This window comes from Pelophylax lessonae (assembly GCF_965119305.1).
Source record: "Pelophylax lessonae genome assembly, chromosome: 12".
NCBI lineage: Eukaryota > Metazoa > Chordata > Amphibia > Anura > Ranidae > Pelophylax > Pelophylax lessonae.
Genome location: NC_138779.1, coordinates 173367826 through 173389034, shown reverse-complemented (window position 1 = coordinate 173389034; position 21209 = coordinate 173367826). Strand labels below are relative to the sequence as shown.

At 45.2% G+C, this 21209-nt stretch overlaps 1 protein-coding gene across 1 annotated transcript in view; it reads right to left on the bottom strand.

Annotated features, from left to right (window-relative positions):
* Nucleotides 1-21209, bottom strand: part of POLD1 (DNA polymerase delta 1, catalytic subunit) — a 388959-nt gene that overhangs the window by 325333 nt on the left and 42417 nt on the right. Inside the window, exons 4-5 of the mRNA XM_082274252.1 lie at nucleotides 15492-15632; nucleotides 11410-11535 (exon numbers count right to left, since the gene is read on the bottom strand). Coding sequence (XP_082130378.1) covers nucleotides 11410-11535; nucleotides 15492-15632 — 267 coding nt within the window. The remainder of the gene's footprint in view (nucleotides 1-11409; nucleotides 11536-15491; nucleotides 15633-21209) is intronic.

Below are 21209 nucleotides of genomic sequence, written 5' to 3'. Positions count from 1 at the left end.
CTTTTCGGAGTAAAGAATAGGAGTTTTGGTGGAATTAGCTTAAAAATCGCTTCTATAATAATTTTATAAGTAAGCATAAGGTTTTAAAAATTGGCCAAAAAAAAAACACACCTAGTTTTTTTATTTTAACCACTTGTCGACCGCCCGCCCACCCGCTGCAGATATACTGCGGCATGCTGGCTCACCTGCGCGAATCGTCGTACCTGTACGGCGGTTGTGTGCTGGGATGGGGGAAGGGGGGGCTGCGTGTCCTCGCAATGTTCTGATTCAGTTCAGAACCGATCAGTCATCAGGTCCAGGCCAATGCGTTTTGGCCTGGACCTGTTGATCGGTTCTGACCAATGGCAGAACATCCTGTGCCCGTGTAATGTAAACACAGGCACAGGATATGTTATCTCCTCTCCTGGAGTCCTTTTTGAACATCTACTGTGAGTACAGAAGCAGCACACCGACACCAGTACACATAGGCACACATTTAACCCCCTGATCAATCCCTAATTAACCCTTTCACCCCCTGTTACAGTGTACACTATATACAGTACAGATAAAAATTCCTGATCACTGTATTAGTGTCACTTGTTACTTCAGATAGTGTGAGAGGCGGTTACTGGTAGTCCCAAATAGATTTAGGGTCCCCGCCGTACATCCCCCCCAATAAAGATTTAACCCCCTGATCACCCCGTTAACCCTTTCACACTATAATTATTTTTATATATATAGTATACAATTTACTGATCACTGTATTAGTGTCACTTGTGACTTCAGTCAGTTTGAGAGGCAGTCTCAGATAGGTTTAGAGTCCCCACTATATATCCCCTAAGATTTAACCCCCCGATCACCCCCAGTTAACCCCTTCATTGCCCTGTCACAGTGTCACTATTCTAGTGTACAGATCATTTTTCTGATCACTGAATTAGTGTCACAGGTGACATCAGTTAGTTGGCGTCAATTCAGGACAGCGTCAGATTGCCCGCCACATATTTAGTAATAAATTGTAACCATCTGATTGCCAGGGACACACGCCTAGTGTCTGAACGGATAAATATCTTTGATCTGATCTGAACTATACTAGCGTCCCCAATAGTTTAGTGTTCCCAAAACGCAGCGTTAGCAGGATCAGCACCGACACCTGCCAGCAACTGAATTTAGACGAATCAGCATATTACTGTCACTTCCAATACACAGTACACTAAACCGCAGTGTTAGAGTCAGGCCTGATCTCTGCTAGCACTAGCAGTTCCATTTTTTGGTAGCGGTTCAAACAGTTCTCGACAACCAGGTGCTTTTTTCCTGTGAGTCACACTAGGAACCTATAAATCTATTGGCCAAAATGTCCAAATAGAGGTACACTAGTGAAGAGGCCTACACAATGCTGAGCATGACAGATGAGAGCGATGGGAGGCTTCATTGTCACAATCAGCCTCAGTATTCAAACCTGTAGACAGCAGCGGCACTCTGACAGATAGCTCTAACGACAAAGTAGTGGTCCCTGCTAAGGTCAGGTGTACCTGACCCCGTTCTGTTGCTGAGGTGCAACAACCACAGAGTTCTTGTATGCAGCAGAGTTTTGGTACTAGTGCCACTCAACCTTCTGGTGAACTTACAAAACCAGCGGCCTAGTACATCCTGGTCATAGTCAAACCAGTACTGCAGTAACACTTGGTGAGGAGTCCCATAAGTGCAGTTCAAGCTGGTGCGGTGGCTAGCACAAGTAGTGTCCTGCAGCAACCAATAATTAAAAGACAGGCCCGTAGAGCCCATAGTGTCCTTCCTGATGCGCTTGCAAATCCTGATTGGGAGCCTGACACTTCTGCAGTGCCCATACTTCCCCTATTCACTGGCATACCCGGAATTAAGGTGGAAACAGCCAATTTTACTTCCCTTGATTTTTAGGAGTTGTTTTTCACTGAAGATATTTACAGATCTATTGTGGGCCAAAGCAATATATATATATATATATACTGATCAATTCATCGTCGCAAATCCAAATTTGACCCTTGCCAGAGAATTTGCATGAAAACATATCACGGTTTCTGAATTTAAAACCTTTCTGGGCCTATCCCTCCTCATGGGCATTACTAAAAAGAGTGAGTTGCGGTCATATTGGTCCACTGTCCCAATTCACCATATGCTTGTGTTCTCTGCTGCCATGGCCAGGACTAGATACGAGCAAATCTTGCGGTTCATGCACTTCAGTGACAATGAACTCGGTGGTCCTTGGGGTGACCCTGGATATGACCGGCTCTGCAAAATTCGGCCCCTCGTAAACCACTTAAACCAGAAGTTTTCAGCCTTTTATACGCCCCAACAAGCTGTCTGCATTGAGGAGTCCCTGATTAGATTTTCTGGTCGCCTTGCCTTCAAACAGTTTCTCCCCAGCAAGCGTGCCAGATATAGGGGCAAGATGTAGAAGCTCTGTGACAGGGCAACAGGCTATACATGTAGTTTCCGGGTTTACGAGGGAAAAGATAGCAATGTGGAGCGCCCCAACTGCCCAGACTACTTGGGGAGCAGTGGCAAGATTGTTTGGGACTTGGAGTCACCCTTATTCGGAAAGGGGTACCATTTATACGTGGACAACTTCTTTACAAGTGTGACACTTTTTAGACACTTTTTTGATTTTGGAATTGGCAAATGTGGCAACGTGCGACCCAATCTAGTACCCCTACCCAAAGAGGGCCCCAAAGAAGATGTCGTGTCTGTAAGAAACGCGATTGAGGCGTGATACCCGCTTTTTTTGTCCCTTCTGTCCTGGCCAACATGGTCTCTGCATTAGGGACTGTTTCTATTGTCACTACACACTACTATTAGTACAGGGTAACGCACAGCACAGTCTAGGGAACACTTTTTCACACAGGGTCAGCGGATCCTTGTTCCATTTTATCAGAATCTCCCTTTGCAAAGGTCTTGTGTGGAAATGTGCAAATGGAACTGCCTCGAAGGTGGAGACCATCAGACCCAGCACTTGCATGCAAGTCCTGAGTAACTGTCATGGTCTTACCTTCTTGCTGTTCTCCTTCGTTTGACATGTGCTGGCGGCCATCTTGGTTTCTGGGTTTCTTGTAGCCTCCCACCCTGCGGCTCCTCCTTCCCACTGGGAGGAGCTGGATGCCTAGCTCATATTTATAGGAGGTCTGTGGCTTCAGTTCCCTGCTTGGTCCTCCTGTGTTCACATGCTTCTAAGACTGCTGCTGCTTCTGGTTCCTGATCCTGGCTTCGTCTGATTACCCTGCTGGTTCCTGATCCTGGCTTCGTCTGACTACCTTGCTGGTTCCTGATCCTGGCTTCGTCTGATTACCCTCCTGGCTCCTGACCTCTGGCTTCGCAAGGACTCTGCTTCGGTTTTGCCTTCCGTTTGGACTTTTGCTTTACAGCTTGATTTTCAATAAAGCCTTCTTATTTTCACTTATCTGTTGTTGTACGTCTGGTTCATGGTTCCGTGACATTAGGACCAAGCCATGAATTCTGACGGTACAGGGCCATCCTCGCTACCCACGCTGGTTGCCAGACTTGATCAGCAGGATCACCTGTTGGGTCGGTTCGCCGTGGCGTTGCAAACCCTGCTTGAACGCACGGTACCACAGGCCATGAATTCTGACGGTACAGGGCCATCCTCACTACCCTCGCTGGTTGCCAGACTTGATCAGCAGGATCACCTGTTGGGTCAGTTCGCCGTGGCGTTGCAAACCCTGCTTGAACGCACGGTTCATCTCGCTCCCGTTGCCGATGGGTCGGTTGTCGCTCCTGGTCCCGCTCCTACTGCCGCTCCGGTTGTTGCGCCAGAGTCTACCCCGACACCTGTTGTTGCGCCTGCGGTGTTTCGGGGTATGTCCGGTTCTGCCCCCCTTCCACAGCGCTTTGGGGGAGAGCCAACTCAGTGCCGAGGTTTCCTTAACCAGGTGGGCATTTATTTCGAGTTGCTGCCACATGCCTTTCCTACTGAGCGATCAAAGGTGGGCTTCTTAATCTCGCTGCTCTCGGACAAGGCCTTGGCCTGGGCCAGCCCTTTATGGGAGAACAACAATCCGGTGGTTGCCGAGTTTTCCGGTTTTGTTGCTTCTCTTCGGAGGGTATTCGATGTGCCGGCTCGTGCTGCCTCTGCTGCGAAGCTCCTTATGTCCATCAGACAGGGTTCACGATCCGTAGCTGAATACGCCATTGAGTTTCGTACCCTGGTAGCAGAGGTGGGCTGGAATAATGAGGCTCTGGTCGCTGCTTTCTCTCATGGTCTCTCGGATGTCTTGAAGGATGAGGTTGCAGCTAAGGACCTACCAGTGGAGCTCGAGTCTCTTATTTCTTTCCTGATTTTGATTGACACCAGACTCAGGGAGAGACCTTCCTTTAAGGAGAGTCTGTGGAGGCCTCCTAACAGATTGGCGCCTACCTTTGTTGTCCCACCCGTGCCTCCCTCTCCTCCCACGCCTCCTGGGGATGACTTGTCTGGGGGTGAACCCATGCAGCTGGGGTTTGCTCGCCTGTCCGAGGGGGAGAGGGTACTCCGGAGACGCGAGGGCCGATGCATGTACTGTGGTCTCGGTGGGCATTTTCGGTTGGCATGTCCGAACCGTCCGGGAAACGCTCGCACCTGAGATCCTGTCGGGGGCAGATCTTGGGTGGAGTCTCCTCGTCCCCGGTTTCCCGTGTTGACAAACCACTGATCACTGTTGTCCTCTCCTGGGTCGGGGGCTCGGTGACGACCCAGGCGTTCGTGGACTCTGGTGCTGGTGGTTTGTTCATTGATAGTGTGTTCGCTGCCGCCAATTCCATTCCTCTGCAGGCTCGAGGTTCTCCTCTGGCTCTTGAGGCGATAGACGGCAGACCCCTTCTGCCGCCACACGTGACTCATGAGACCCTTCCAGTGGGGTTAGCCATTGGTGCCGTCCACAGAGAGTCGGTCTGCTTCCAGGTTATTTCGTCTCCACACTACTCGGTGGTCTTGGGGTACCCCTGGCTCCAGAAGCATAATCCGATTTTCGATTGGAGATCGGCCGAGATCCTCTCGTGGTCACCGCAGTGTGGGGCTAGTTGCATCCATGGGCCTGTCAAGTTGCTGTGTACTTCCTCGGACTCTCTGTTGCCCCCTGAATACGAGGAGTATCGGGATGTATTCGATAAGGTGCGCGCGGTTGCCCTACCTCCGCACCGCCCATACGATTGTGCCATCGAGTTACAATCTAGTGCCGTTCCTCCTCGTGGCAAAGTCTATCCACTGTCGGTAGCGGAGAATGAGGCCATGGAGGAGTACGTGAGGGAGGCGCTTTCACGCGGACACATTCGCAAATCCTCGTCCCCGGCAGGGGCTGGATTTTTCTTTGTGAAAAAGAAGGGCGGTGAGTTGAGGCCTTGCATCGATTACAGGGGTCTCAATCGCATCACGATCAAGAACGCTTACCCGATACCCTTGATTTCCGAGCTGTTCGATCGCCTTAAAGGGGCCACGGTCTTTACCAAACTCGACCTGAGGGCGGCATATAACCTCGTAAGGATCAAGGCGGGCGATGAGTGGAAGACCGCGTTTAACACCAGGACCGGTCATTATGAATCCTTGGTTATGCCCTTTGGGCTGTGCAATGCGCCCGCAGTCTTTCAGGAATTCATCAACGATGTTTTCCGTGACCTGTTGCAGCAGTGTGTGGTGGTCTATTTGGATGACATCTTGGTATATTCTGAGTCCATGGAGACCCACATTCTGGATGTCAAACGAGTGTTGCAACGGTTACGAGAGAACAAGCTGTTCGGTAAGCTTGAGAAATGCGAATTTCACCGATCCCAGGTAACCTTCTTAGGTTACATCATTTCCGCTGAGGGGTTCTCCATGGATCCTGAGAAGGTTTCGGCTGTCTTACAGTGGCCCCAGCCCAGTGGTCTTCGCTCCCTGCAGCGCTTTTTGGGCTTCGCCAATTATTATCGGAAGTTCATCAGGGACTTTTCCTTGCTAGCCAAGCCTCTCACGGATCTGACCAGGAAGGGCAGTAATTCCCAGGTCTGGCCGCCCGAGGCCATCCGAGCTTTTGAGGCTCTAAAGTCCGCCTTTGTGTCAGCTCCGATTCTGTCGCATCCCAACCCTGGGTTGCCCTTTGTCCTCGAGGTGGACGCGTCTGAGACGGGAGTAGGCGCCCTTCTGTCTCAGCGTAGAACACCAGAGGGTCCTCTGCTTCCTTGTGGGTTTTACTCCCGGAAACTGTCTTCCGCGGAGTGCAACTACCAGATTGGTGACAGGGAGTTATTGGCCATCGTGCAGGCTCTTAAAGAATGGAGGCACTTGCTCGAGGGTTCGGTGGTTCCGGTCCTCATCCTGACGGACCACAAGAATCTGACCTACCTCTCTGAGGCCAAGAGATTGACACCACGTCAGGCCAGATGGGCTCTGTTCTTGTCACGTTTTAATTACGTGGTCTCCTACCTACCCGGTTCCAAGAACATCAGGGCGGATGCCTTATCACGGCAGTACTCCGACCTTTCCAGGGAGGAGTCGATTCCGACTTCGGTCATACCTCCGAATCAGATCCTGGCCGCCATTCGCACCAGCCTGACCTCTCCCCTGGGTGAGCAGATTTTGGCGGCTCAATCTGGTGCTCCCTCTGGGAGACCCAACGGCAGATGTTTTGTGCCTGAGGAGTTGCGCACTCGGTTGTTGCGAACCTACCATAACTCCAAGACCGCGGGGCATCCTGGAAAGAATCAGCTGTCCTGGGCTGTTTCACGTCTGTTCTGGTGGCCTTCCCTACGTTCCGACATCGCCGCATATGTAGCGGCATGCTCCGTTTGTGCCCAGAGTAAATCTCCTCGGCACCTTCCGTTGGGCCTTCTGCAACCCTTGGCCACCGGGGAGCGCCCATGGTCACACCTGGGGATGGATTTCATTGTGGACCTCCCTGCATCCCAAGGCCATACGGTCATTCTCATGATTGTGGATCGGTTTTCCAAAATGTGCCACTGTGTTCCTCTCAAGAAGTTACCCTCTGCACAGGAGTTGGCCACGATTTTTGCCAGGGAGGTCTTCCAGTTGCACGGTTTGCCCAAGGAGATTGTGTCGGATCGGGGGAGTCAGTTTGTGTCCAGGTTCTGGCGTGCCTTTTGCTCCCAGTTGGGGATTCATCTCTCCTTCTCCTCGGCCTACCACCCTCAGTCCAATGGGGCCGCAGAACGATCCAATCAGGCCTTGGAGCAATTCCTTCGTTGCTATGTCTCCGATCACCAAGACAATTGGGTTGACCTCCTGCCTTGGGCTGAGTTTGCCAGGAACACAGCGGTGAACTCTTCCTCTGGGACATCTCCCTTCATGGCCAACTATGGGTTCCAACCTGCCGTGTTACCGGAGGTATTCTCTCCCCAGGATATTCCGGCTGTGGAGGATCACCTTTCCGTCCTACGTGCTTCTTGGGTACAGATCCAGAGGTCCCTTGAGGTCTCTGCGCAGCGCCAGAGACTCCAGGCTGATCGCAGACGAGCGCCTGCTCCTTCCTACCAGGCCGGAGACCGTGTATGGTTGTCCACCCGCAACCTCAACCTTCGAGTGCCCACTCCCAAGCTGGCGCCTCGCTTTGTTGGTCCCTTCCGAGTGCTTCGCAGGGTAAACCCGGTAGCCTATGCCCTTGCGCTTCCTCCTGGCATGCGGATCTCCAATGTGTTTCATGTCTCCCTGTTGAAGCCACTGGTGTGTAATCGTTTCACTTCCTCGGTTCCTCGGCCTCGCCCGGTCCGAGTGGGCAATCGTGAGGAGTATGAGGTGAGCAATATCCTGGACTCACGCCTGGTCCGCGGTCGGGTGCAGTTTTTGGTTCATTGGCGTGGTTATGGTCCAGAGGAGCGTTCCTGGGTTCCCTCCGCAGATGTCCATGCTCCTGCCTTGCTCCGAGCCTTCCACGCACGCTTCCCTCAGAAACCGTTCTTTACTCCGCGGAGGAGGGGCCCTTGAGGGGGAGGTACTGTCATGGTCTTACCTTCTTGCTGTCCTCCTTCGTTTGACATGTGCTGGCGGCCATCTTGGTTTCTGGGTTTCTTGTAGCCTCCCACCCTGCGGCTCCTCCTTCCCACTGGGAGGAGCTGGATGCCTAGCTCATATTTATAGGAGGTCTGTGGCTTCAGTTCCCTGCTTGGTCCTCCTGTGTTCACATGCTTCTAAGACTGCTGCTGCTTCTGGTTCCTGATCCTGGCTTCGTCTGATTACCCTGCTGGTTCCTGATCCTGGCTTCATCTGACTACCTTGCTGGTTCCTGATCCCGGCTTCGTCTGACTACCCTCCTGGCTCCTGACCTCTGGCTTCGCAAGGATTCTGCTTCGGTTTTGCCTTCCGTTTGGACTTTTGCTTTACAGCTTGATTTTCAATAAAGCCTTCTTATTTTCACTTATCTGTTGTTGTACGTCTGGTTCATGGTTCCGTGACAGTAACGATCGATGGTTGGACAACAGGAGCTGAACAGCCTCCTGTAGCTTCAGTAGTTTTGTCTGAGGAAGAAACACCTGGGCTGACGCTGAATCCAGCTGACGCTGAATCCAGCGTCAGTCCCAAGTAGTCCATCTTTGTGGAGGGAAACAGTGCCGATTTCTGAAATATCAGTGTCCACCCGAACTCCTGCAGAGTTCGCACCGTAACCTCCAAGTTGGCATCTAGAGCCCAGGAAGACTCTGCATGCATAACCCAGTGCTCCTCCAGCCAGCACCATGAAGCCCCTACCCAATTTCAGCCATTCCCCAAAACAGGGGCCGGGCGGGGGGGGGGGGGTACAGATGAGGGCATCCAAATTTAAGGGGGGAAGCACAAGCGGGAGGAAGGACTCAGGGGGGCCTACCATCCCAGGGGGGCCCAAAACCAACCCAACAATTCTGCCGGAAATTGGTCACCAGGCGGGAGCCACTCCCAGCAGTCCATCGCACCATCTTGGAATGGGGGTGTTGCGGCCTGAGGTACGCTGCGATTCTGGTCGCAACTGCTGTCGTGACCACTGCTATGGGATCTTGTGAGGTGTTTCACTCGCCGGTCAGCCCCCGTCCAGTGGGACTATGTCGCGGCCGACTTAGCGTGGAGCAAGTAGTTGGGTCGCGCTCGCAGGCCAGACTAGGAAGACTAGGATCTAGAATATCCAGTGCGTCGCCCAGTCCGGCTGTTTATAGTAGTTCTCACAGGAACAGTTGATTGTAGTTCACATAGGAACAAAAATAATAAAGAAAAAGTGAAAAATTCCATTTAAATAGGAAAAAATGCCAGGACTGCAGATCCCAGCAGAGAGCCAGGTCCTTACTCCCGACTAGGCAGAAAAAAACTGGTGTACTACAGAAGAAAGTGATGGTATACCTTCTGGAACTGCCCCAGGGGCCTAACCAAAAAGGTTTCCTCCTAGTCCTACTCCTAGAGAGCAAAAGCATAAGCCCAATGGTCTGAAGACTTGAAGCTGTGTCTGTCAGTGAACAAAAGAGAAAAGAGTTTTTTTCCCAAAAAATTGCGTTTGGAAAATCTCTGCGCAAATACCGTGTAAACAAAAGAAATTGCAACACCCACCATTTTATTCTGTAGGTCTTCTGCTTTAAAAAAAAAATATATGATCTCTGGGGGTTCAAAGTAATTTTCTAGTAAAAAAATAATATAAATTTTTCATGTAAACATAAAGTGTCAGAAAAGGCTTGGTCTTCAAGAGGTTAGAGGAGTGGATGAGGTGTGGCATAAGCTTTAAAATTGGGCATAAAATGCCAGGACAGTTCAAACACCCCCCAAATTACCCCTTTTTAGAAAGAAGACACGCCAAGCTATTTTCTGAGAGGCATGTTGAGTCCATGGAATACGGTATTTTATATTTTAAACAAGTTTAGGGAAAATATATGTATTTATTTTTTTTTTTTTTTTTTTTTTTTTTTTACACAAAGTTGTCATTAAAGGATTTTTTGCTCACACATGCCATGGATATATGTGGAATGACACCCCAAAATACATTCTGCTGCTTCTCCCGAGTACAGAGATACCACTTGTGTGAGACTTTTTGGGAGCCTGTGTACAGGACCCCGAAAACCAATCACCGCCTTCAGGTTTCCTAAGGGCGTAAATTGCTTATTTTACGTCCTCACTACCTATTACAGCTTCGGAGGGCCTGAAATGTCAAGATAGCACAAACCCCCCCCCCCCCCTCAAATAACCCCATTTTGGAAAGTAGACACTCCAAGCTATTTGCTGAGAGGCATGTTGAGTCCATGGAATATGGTATTTTATATTTTAACACAAGTTTAGGGAAAATATATATATATATATATATTTTTTTTTTTTTTACACAAAGTTGTCATTAAATGATTTTTTGCTCACACATGCCATGGATATATGTGGAATGACACCCCAAAATACATTCTGCTGCTTCTCCTGAGTACAGAGATACCACTTGTGTGAGACTTTTTGGGAGCCTGTGTACAGGACCCCGAAAACCAATCACCGCCTTCAGGTTTCCTAAGGGCGTAAATTGCTTATTTTACGTCCTCACTACCTATTACCGTTTCAGAGGCCCTGAAATGTCAAGATAGCACAAACCCCCCCAAATAACCCCATTTTGGAAAGTAGACACTCCAAGCTATTTGCCGAGAGGCATGTTGAGTCAATGTATAATTTTATAATTTCAAGTATAGGCAAAATGCCTAAATTTTATTTTTTTTTTATTAACAAAGTTGTCACTTACATGATATATTGGCTCAAACGTGCCATGGCTATATAAGAAAGGAGACCCCAAAATACATTCTGCTGCTTCTCCTGAGTATGGGGATTCCACATGTGTGAGACTTTTTAGCAGTATAGCCACGTACAGGACCCCTGAAAACCAATCACTGCCTTCAGGCTAAGGGCATAAATTGTTGATTTCACTCCTCACTACCAATCACAGGTTCAGAGGCCATGAAATGCCAAGATAGCACAAAAACCCCCTAAATTACCCCATTACCCCAAGGTATTTGCTAAGAGGCATAGTGAGGAAAGTTGCCATTCTGCTCTGTGCAAACTGTGCTGCCAATCATATAATATTAGGAGGAAGGTGGGGACAGACACTATTCCAAACACTATTTTCATGGTGTCAGTTACTAAACCAATCATCAGCTACTCTATTTCCCTATTTTTTTTTATGCTGTACTCAAAAATAACCAGTAAAGCCACAAAGAGCATGACTGCTATTTGGATTTAAAGGCTCATTCACACCATACGTGCATGAAAACGGAGAGCAAGCAGAGACATGAGTTTTCATCAACTTTCATGCACGTTTCAGTGAGTTTTTATGGAGAACGCAACCGCAGACCACATGATCCTCTGCAAAGGAGCTCCGTGATTATAATATGAGACTGTTTTAGTAACATTACCAAAGGCATTGGTACAATTGGGCAACATTTTACTGGGAAGAAGCAAAAGTTTCAGAAGTAGTACAAGTACAGAAACAAAATACTCACTCTCTTTCATACAGATATCAACAGCCAGAACAGCCTGTGACATGTTGTCTTTATTAGAGCGCATGTCCTTGATCACAGCACTATTCAGCTCCTTTTTGAAGTCACTTAAATGTTCCTGCTTAAAACCTGAAAAACACATTACAATAAATTAAATCATAAAAGAAAAATGTAAAAGTTTAACCTTTTACTAGCTATACATTCAAAGTGGGGGGTTGTTAGAACCTCTGTTCTGTTTTTAAATGCTATTACCCAGTTGAAGAAACAGCCCCTCGCTTCCTGAGTATCCCCACTGGGGGAGATTTGTGTGTGATCACCAGGACAGGCAATAAAAACAAACCTTTCCAACAGGTATTCAGACCACAATAAATGGCTGACAAAGATTCTAATCCATCCCCCACAATATGCAAAAAAAAAAAACACTCTACAACAAGTAAAGTGGTAGCTGCCAGTGATTATTGAAGGAATAAAAATATGAGTACACATATACCAGTATACATCTGCTTTAAAAAAAAAAAAAAAAAAAACACACATTAGTTATTTTACTATTTCAAAACACAATTAAAAAATAACTACATTATTCTAAGCACTATATACATGGAAAATAGACTTTTCACATGGCACAAAGAAAGTTTTTTCTCAAATGGGCATGATAAACATCCTCATATGTACATCAGCTACTGGGTTTTACACATTATCTGTTCTCCTGTCGAAAGTAAACAAATGCTTGAGTACATTTAGCTTTATTTTTTTTTTTTTTTTATAAGGACTCTAGCTAGCAGATGTAAAAAACCGATGAAAAAATGGATGGATGAAAAACTGATCTAAACTTCAATTGTTTTACTTTGAAAAAAAAAAGTGACTAAAATTATGAAAAGAAAGATGTGCTAAAGGGGCCTTACACAGAAAGCGGTCTAGTTGCAGCCTTTCAAGTACAGGTGGTGTTTAACCACTTGCCGACCGCCGCAAGTACATATACTGCGGCGGTCAGCCCCGGCCAGGCAAAGTGACGTATATATACGTCACTAGCCTGTCACCGGCTTGTGAGCCAATAGCGGGCGCGCGCCCGCCGCGGCTCGTTCACTAAGGAGTCAGTGCGTGTGACCAGCGGACCCGATGTCTGCCGGTCACTCTGCGATCCTCGGTAGAGCGGGAGAAAGGCAGGCGGCTAATGTAAACAAGCCGCCTGTCATTCTCCCCTGTGTAAAAATGGAGATCAGACGGTTCTACTATGTAGAACCGTTGATCTCTGTTTTTACAATAGTAGACATGTAACATCACAGTTAGAAACACGCCCCTAGGACACACTTAACCCCTCCTTCTCCAATACAGTTAACCCCTTCCCTGCCAGTGTCATTTTTACAGTAACAGTGCATACTTTTAGCACTAATTACTGCAGGTCACTGGTAACCCCAAAAGTGTCAAAAATGTCAGTCAAGGGTCCGATCTGTCCGCCGCAATGTCGCAGTCCCGCAAAAAAAAAAAAAAAAAAAAAATCGCAGATCGCCGCCATTACTTGTTAAAAAAAAAAAAAAAACACACCAAAAATTACAAAAATCTTTCCCTTTGTTAGTAAACGCGATAACTTTTGCGCAAACCAATCAAAATACGCTTTTTGCGATTTTTTTTTACCAAACATATGTAGAATAAAACAAATTGGCCGAAAATGTTAAAAAATTTTGATTTTTACATTTTTTTGGGGGGGAATTTCATATAAAAAAATGTGAAAAACAGTTAATTTTGCAAAATTTACGCTCTTTTTTTTGTTTCTAGCGCATGATCAAAAAAAAAAAAAAAAAAATCACACAGGTGATCAAATACCACCAAAAGAAAGCTCTGTTTGTGGGAAAAAAAGGACCTCAAATTTGTTTAGGTACAGCGTCCCACGACCGCGCAATTGTCCGTTAAAGTCACGCAGTAAAAAAAAAAAAAAAAAAAAAATCGCAAAAAACCCCCTGGTCAGGAAGGGGGTAAAATCTTCCGGGGCTTAAGTGGTTAAAAAGAAGCTATCCATTTGAGTCCCGGAGTCATTTTTTTATGCAAAAACAGACCATTTGTCCGTTTACATTCATTTTTTGTCCGATACATTTTTGACAAACAGGGCTCTGATTGTTCTAAAAAACGGATGTTGACGGAAGCGAGTGAAAACGGATGCAAATGGATGATCATCTGTTTTTCATCTGTCAATGACGGATGGATGAAAAATAGACAAACGGTCCGCATGTGTAAAAGGGTTCTAAGGGTCTAAAGCTGGCCTTATATGGGTCAGTTTTTTTGATCAGCAACCAAGCTGATGCAAAAACCTAAACTGCCCCATCCACACAAGCGAGGTGAATGGAGGAATCCTCGCCACTGTGCTATTATATTCTCACAGTGGGGACTTCCTCTGCTGTCAGAATACACTAATCAGCACTGCAACCGGTTGGCTGCAGTTCTGATCAAACAAACATTTTCCAACAATTCGTAATAAGTCAATCATTAGATCAACTTCTAACAAATGGGAACGGTTATAGATGGATCGAAATTCAGCGGGTCTCTGCTGAACTGAGCAAATTAAGATCCATCTATGGCCAATGTAATAAGAAGAGGGTGCACATGTGGTTGGTGTGGGAGGTCATCAGCTGATCAGTGGGGATCAATATATATGGTATAGATTGAGTGAAGTGGGGAACATTGCCCTCTCGTTTATTAAAATGATGGTAAACCTTTAGATTGTCCTTCCTTAAATTGTAACTTCAGTCAAAAAGTACAGTACAGCTGATTAAATTCCTAACCCCAGCCATTAATGGACTTGCAAGTTTTTTGGGGCGAGGAGGCAAGTACTACAGGGACCCGCAGCAGTGCAATGAGTTGGCTGAAGAAAGACTGAGCTGCAATCTATGGATTGGTAAGCACCTGATTTTGAAAACCATAAGCTGCAGCAGTTGATGGCTTTAAAATAAAAAATCAACTTAATGAAGTTACCCTTTACTGAATATGTGCATTAAAGCAGTAATAAACCCAAAAGCAAACATTATATTGCAGCGAATCATTTCATAGATGTGATGTCTGAATTTGTTTCTTTTTTAGGCTTGTTTTCTTCTATTTTCATCTGGTATTCTAGCCAGCAAGGCTGTTTATCACAGCACAAACTCTCCAGCAGAATGTATCAGTTTACATGGATGAGACAAACCACTTAACACTGGCAGGGGTGATTAAAATGATCAGCTATTTTTTATTCAATTAAAATCTTTAACCCAAAAGGAAAAAAATGGTTTGCTGTAAACTGCTTATAGGGTTAGCTGGAGTTTGAATTCAATTTGTTAGTGGTTCTAAATCTGGTAATACATTTAACATTCCCCAGACTGATAATGACGCTGTCTGCTGTGCCTCCTCTTCTTATTCCTCCAGAGTTGTGTCTCACTGATAGAGGTGGCTTGTTACCAGCCTGATCACCAGCTGAAAACAGTGTGGGGAAAGTCAATAGAAAACTGATGCAGCCACCACATCTAATAGTTGGTAAGTTGCAATATATTACATTTTTAGCTTTGGGTTTAATACCGCATTAACAGAACATGCAGGCTGCAACTGCCAATCTCGCTTTCTAAAAATCCTAACTGCCTGGCTTCAATGCAGATTCATTAGTTCTATACTTTTTACATCACTGACCAAGAAAAAGTAAATTGGGAGTTCTGACTTTGCACTGACGTGACGCATGCTCATTGTAGATCAGTGACTCAATGCACTGAAACCAAAGACAGCCACATAACTAACATTTTCAGAAGGAGGTTGGCAGCCTACATGTTTGCCTCTATAATGATGTGTTTTGAAAAAAATTTCAACAGAATAAACTACTATGTCATCAGACTGTTAAAATTCAAAGCACTTACCAGTCTGGCAGGGTACGTAAAATTCCAAGCACTTACCAGTCTGGCAGGGGACGTAAAATTCCAAGCACTTACCAGTCTGGCAGGGGACGTAAAATTCCAAGCACTTACCAGTCTGGCAGGGTACGTAAAATTCCAAGCACTTACCAGTCTGGCAGGGTACGTAAAATTCCAAGCACTTACCAGTCTGGCAGGGGACGTAAAATTCAAAGCACTTACCAGTCTGGCAGGGTACGTAGAAGTAAGGAGCAAAGCCATGGATGTGGCAGCATACACTGTTGCCGTCTGCTGTGATCCCAAATGTCCGAATTATAGGGACTGGTCCCTGCGTGGCTCCCAGCATGCCTGGCTTAGGTGTTCCTGAAAGACATATCAATACTACATTCAGAATGAAATGCTCACAATTAGCTGCAGTGTTATACTGTATATCTCAAATCCAACACAAATATTTGAAGGAAGGAGAATGACCGACTACTAAAACAGATTTTGCCAGATAAAATTTAAACTGATCAAAAAAGAAAAAAAAAAAAATAGCAAAATAGCAAAGTATCTATCACCTCTCTCACTTGGCTTAAGAAAAAATACTATTTTCCCAAAAATAACCCTACCAATCAGGAAACAGGACCTTTTCAATTTCTAAGGTGAAAACGAAACCGGTCAAGGTGTCATACATTGTAATATATGGAAGCTGCATGCCGCCCACTACAAGGCACCTCTGTATTAGATGTATTGAAGAGGAGGAAAGCCGCTCAGGTGTAACAGTCACTATTTGCGTATATTTCAGTATATATATTCTAGTACATTCAACAAATATATACCCCATGTACAAATTTTCACATACATGATTGGAGAGAATTTTTCCTCTTTTTATACATGTTTTGTACGGTTTTTCTTTTTACCACACAGAGACATGTTTCTTTCATTCACATGGTTTTTACCTACATGTACTCTACTATTTTGGTGGTCCTATTATATATATATATTATATATTTTATGTTATATTATGTTATATTATGTTATACTATATTGTGCTATATTACATTATATGGTATACTCTTTTTCTTTTCACACACTCTGCCGTTCATGCAACTCCATTCCGTGCTATTATATGATCTTAATCGCACACACACTCATGTTTTGTGTTTCAAGTGTGTGTGTCATTTTAACAATTGTGCTTTATACTTCCTAGTGAAGTTCCTATGTGTTTTTCTTGTAGGATTCATTAATTAAACGATACAAACCTGTGAGTAATCAAATCAATCAACCATTGTTTGTACACCTACTAATATCAGCCGACTTGCGCCATCCTTCAGTGTGGTTATGAGTAAGCGGCCGTTCGTGCCGTGAAACGCGTCAACCCTTTGGACACGTCTGTTCCTTTATACTGTCTGTCTATCAAACTTCGAGGAATAAAGAATATTATTGCTTTCATCTACCCTGAGTGCGGTCCTGCATTTCCTACTTTCACCTCTGTATTAGAGCCGGTTCACACGACCAGACTTGAAGAGACTTGTTTAGAGACTTGGAAGAGACTTGGAAGAGACTTGGAAGAGACTTGGAAGAGACTTGGAAGAGACTTGGAAGAGACTTGGAAGAGACTTGGAAGAGACTTGGAAGAGACTTGGAAGAGACTTGGAAGAGACTTGGAAGAGACTTGTGCACTACTTTGAAGAGACAGGCGACTTTGTCTGTGGGGAATGCCTGGCTAATCTCTTTCTTCTTCCTGGAAAGTCTGATAACAAGTCCTGTCAATTAAGATAAGGAGGCGACTCCCATTGAAGTATATGGGACAGTCGGATCACAGGTCGCCTCAAAGTAGTACAGGACCCTTTTCTGAAGTCGGAGCGACTTCAGAAGTGACAATTAAGACGGCACTCATTGATTAACATTGCTTTTGTTATGTCAAGCGACCTGGGGCTACACAAGTCGCCTCACAAGTCGTGCTAGTGTGAATGGGCTCTTAAACAAACCTATTCTATTGAAATCAATATTTCAGAGCCAAATCATATTTGTGTGTCCCATATAGTATCAAAGCTGGATTGCAATGTTTGGTTTCCTAATGAGAGATTGGGTCAGTTGTCCTAAATTTAGCTCTAATACACATATGGCAATACTTACTACTACCTGTATATTGCCACTTTATTTCTTACTAAGGCCTCTTTCACACCTGGCGGTCCGTCGACGGACTCTGTTTTTCTCAGCGGGGGATCGATTCGCCGATCCCCGCTTAGCAGGCGGATGGCAGCTCTGTCAGGTCCCCGCTGTTCTCTATGGGGGAATCGGATGAGAACGGACCGTCTGTCCGTTCTCTTTCAATCCTATCAGAACCGCTGGACGGATGGAAAATAGGGTTTCCATCCGTCCAAATTTGACAGATCGGATGTCAGCGAACATGTCTCCACTGACATCTGATGCCCCATAGAGATGCATTGGGCATCTGTTCAGATCCGCCAAAAAAAACGAACAGGCGATCTGAATGGTCCGCCTGTGTGAAAGGGGCCTAAGGGATTCTATCTACAGTCTGGAATTTTACTCTAAAATGCATGTGTCAATACTTCAGTCCTCACTTCTCCTGTATTTGATTTCCTACACTAACTTGGATACTCTGCCAAATGCAACCGTTACATTTTCTGCTTAAAACCACTTTAAAGAAAAAACCTCCAGCCATTTTTTTATGTATTTTTTTTTTAGAGCAAATGGTTAGAATGCCTGAATTTATATTTAGTTTTTTAGAGCTGTGTTTATATTACATAGTTTATAAGGTTGGAGAAAAAAACATGGGTCTGTCTAGTTCAACCTGTGTGTGTATGTGATTTTTATTATTTAACAATTCCCACAGCCCTGTATATTCTGCTTCCTGATGAAGACTTCTAAAAGGTTTTTAAGTTGTTGACGCTCTCAGCTAGTGCCACTTCCTGTTGGAGGGAGTTCCATATTTTTACAGCTCTAACAGTAAAGAACCCTTCTGCAATCTGAGATTAAACTTCCTTTCTTCTAATTTGTGATTGAGTGCCCTTCAGGGACCTTAGAGTAAAACAGTTTATCACAGTTACTGAGTCACCTTTGATATACAGTATTTGTACAATGTAATCATATCCCCTCTCCAGCACCCTTTTCTCCAGGGTGAATAACTAATCTACATAATTGATCCTCATAGCTGGGGTCCCTCCTCCCCGCTGAATTCTTTCAAATTCAACACCACCCTGAGGATTGGTGCCCAAAATTGAACTGTGTATTCAAAATGAGGCCAAACCATTTTTCTAACGAAGCTGAAATATTTTTTACTGTTTGCATGTATGCCCTTTACGTTGCATGAGAGTAATTTGCTGGCTTTGTTAACTGCAGCTTGGCATCACATGCTATTGCTAAATCTGTAATCTACAAGCACCACCAGATCCTTTTGCAGCCCAGATCCTCCTACGAGAGCCCCTCCTAATGCTAACTTTGCAATTCTCAATATCAAACCTCATCTACCATGTAGCTGCCTAACCGTCAAATGTATTTCCCTGAATAATTTGGTGTCATCAGCAATCACTGAATTCAGCTCTTAATTCCTCTATATTATTTATCTCCATTCATAGTAAGACTTAGTCATCACTACTCTCCAGACTCTCGTGTATCCAGAATATTTTCCTTACTTCCTGACCCAATGATGAAGAGTTATTGAAAAAGAGAATGAGGCTGATTAGAATCTTCACTGGAAAAAAAAAAAAAAAAAAATTAAAAATCTGTGAACGTTCACTCCCATTATCCAATTATGTGACAAGCAAAATTCCTATTAATTTACAACACCCATTCATGTACAGATTCTTTTCATGTGATTGGATAATTGAAGTACATAACACAGTTTGAAGATTCTCAACCTCTTTAGTAAATCCATTACAATGTCTCCAACAGAGACATACGCAGCAATATAAACTCCTTTCATTCATACAGAATAGATTCTTTTCTGCTGTGGGTAGCCATAAAATAAAATTATGGCCAAATTGGTTCACAGGCTATTACCCATTATCAGCTGACAGGGCACAGCTATGCCAAGTTTGTGAAAGATCCCGACAATATTGGCAGCTGGTTCTGCCTTTCACAGTGCAACAGAGCTAGAAGCAGCCATGTCCACCCCCACCACAGCCTGGCTCTTCAACGAGCACTCCTCACTTGTAAGCAGATTGAGAGTCAACTGATTAGCAGTCATGTGGTAGCTCCATTCTCGGTCGTAGATGTAGGCAGGGACTGCTCCAGTGACACAGATGCTGCAGCATAGAGGCGAATATGTAGGTTTGTGTTTTTACAAACTCGAAACTTCTTTAAATGAGTAGAATACTCCCACTCTCTACCTGGCAGACAGCAAGGACAAAAGGAAATTAGGGGAAATGTCCCCAACAGACACCAAGACAGCATTAAAAAATGTGACATAGGTGTAACCCTTCTTTATTCTACAAAAATCCAAAAATATATTTGCCTTGAGTTGCAGTCTAACAGACTGATAGAAAGCACTTGCCAGCTCAGAAACGTTTATATCACACATCATATACAAAGGTTTTCCAGTGTACTACATGACTGCATCTAAATTTTTCCTTTTTTAACTCATAAAAAACAAGCTTTTTATTGCACACCACAGCTATTTGTTGGTCAAGATGAGAAGAAACAGAGGCATGGTCCCAGCAGACCTCTCACTGCTCTACATTAGGGGTCGGGATGGGCTGAACAAGCCGCCGTTTGGTTTGCAAAAGAACTCCCGAACAGGGGAAATGTTCTAACCCAAACCCCACTGAAGTCTATGGGAGCCGAACAGGAAAAAGCAGAGTGCCCATTTTGAAGGTTTATATGCAAGTAATTGGCATAAAAAGGGTATGGGGTCTGGGTACTGTCCTGGGGGACACGTATCAACAAATTATTTTTAAAAAAAAATTGTTTTTTCAGGAGCAGTGATTTTAATTGTGCTTAAAGTGCAACAGTAAAAAATGAAAAAAAAAATGGATTTTTGTCTTACCATAAAATCCTTTTCTCTGAGGTTCACTGACAGACACAGGTTCAAGTCTTCAGACCATTGGGCTTATGCATTTGCTCTCTAGGATGAGGACTAGGCAGAAACCGTTTTGGTTACGCCCCTGGGGCAGTCCCAGAGAGTATACCATCCCTTCCTGCTGTAGGACTTTCAGTTTTTAACAAGCAGTGTCAGAAGAACAAATAACTCAACCCCAAAAGAGGAGCGGGTGCTGTGTCTGTCAGTGAACCTCAGAGAAAAGGATTTTACAGTAAGAAGAAAATCCAGTTTTCTCTTTCGTTCACTGACAGACACAGCTTCAAGTCTTCAGACCATTGGAATGTCCCAAAGCAGTGCAACACGAGAGGTGGGAAAAAACACAGCAAACGCAGAATTCCCAACAAGGCTAAACATAGCCAACCAGGTAACAACAGGAGCTCAACTAGGAACAACTGGAGATCACCACCAGAGTAAAAAATGTCACCCTCAAGAAGTGGAAGCCTCTAAAACTTTGCGGCCAAACCCTGCATCCGAAGATTCAAGTACATCCACTTTATAAAATTTTGTGAATGTGTGTACAGACAACCAAGTAGCCACCTTGCACACCTGAACCACTAACGCCAGATGACGGAAGGCCCATGAAGCACTAAGGGCCCTTGTAGAATGCGCTGAAACAGGGAAAGGAGGAACCTGACACTGAATGGAGTAGGTCTGCACCACCGTCTGCCTGATCCACTTGGAAATGGTCGCAGCAGAGGCGGCCTGCCCCTTACGAGGTGCATCCGTAAGAACAAAGATTTCCTAATTGGTTTAGTCACCGCCAGCTAAACCCGATTCGCTCTTACCACATCTAAGAAATGTAAGGCAATTTCCTTAGGATGCTTAGGACATAAAGGACGGTAGCACAATGTCCGCAAATGAAACCCCGAGGCAACCTTAGGAAGGAACGCATT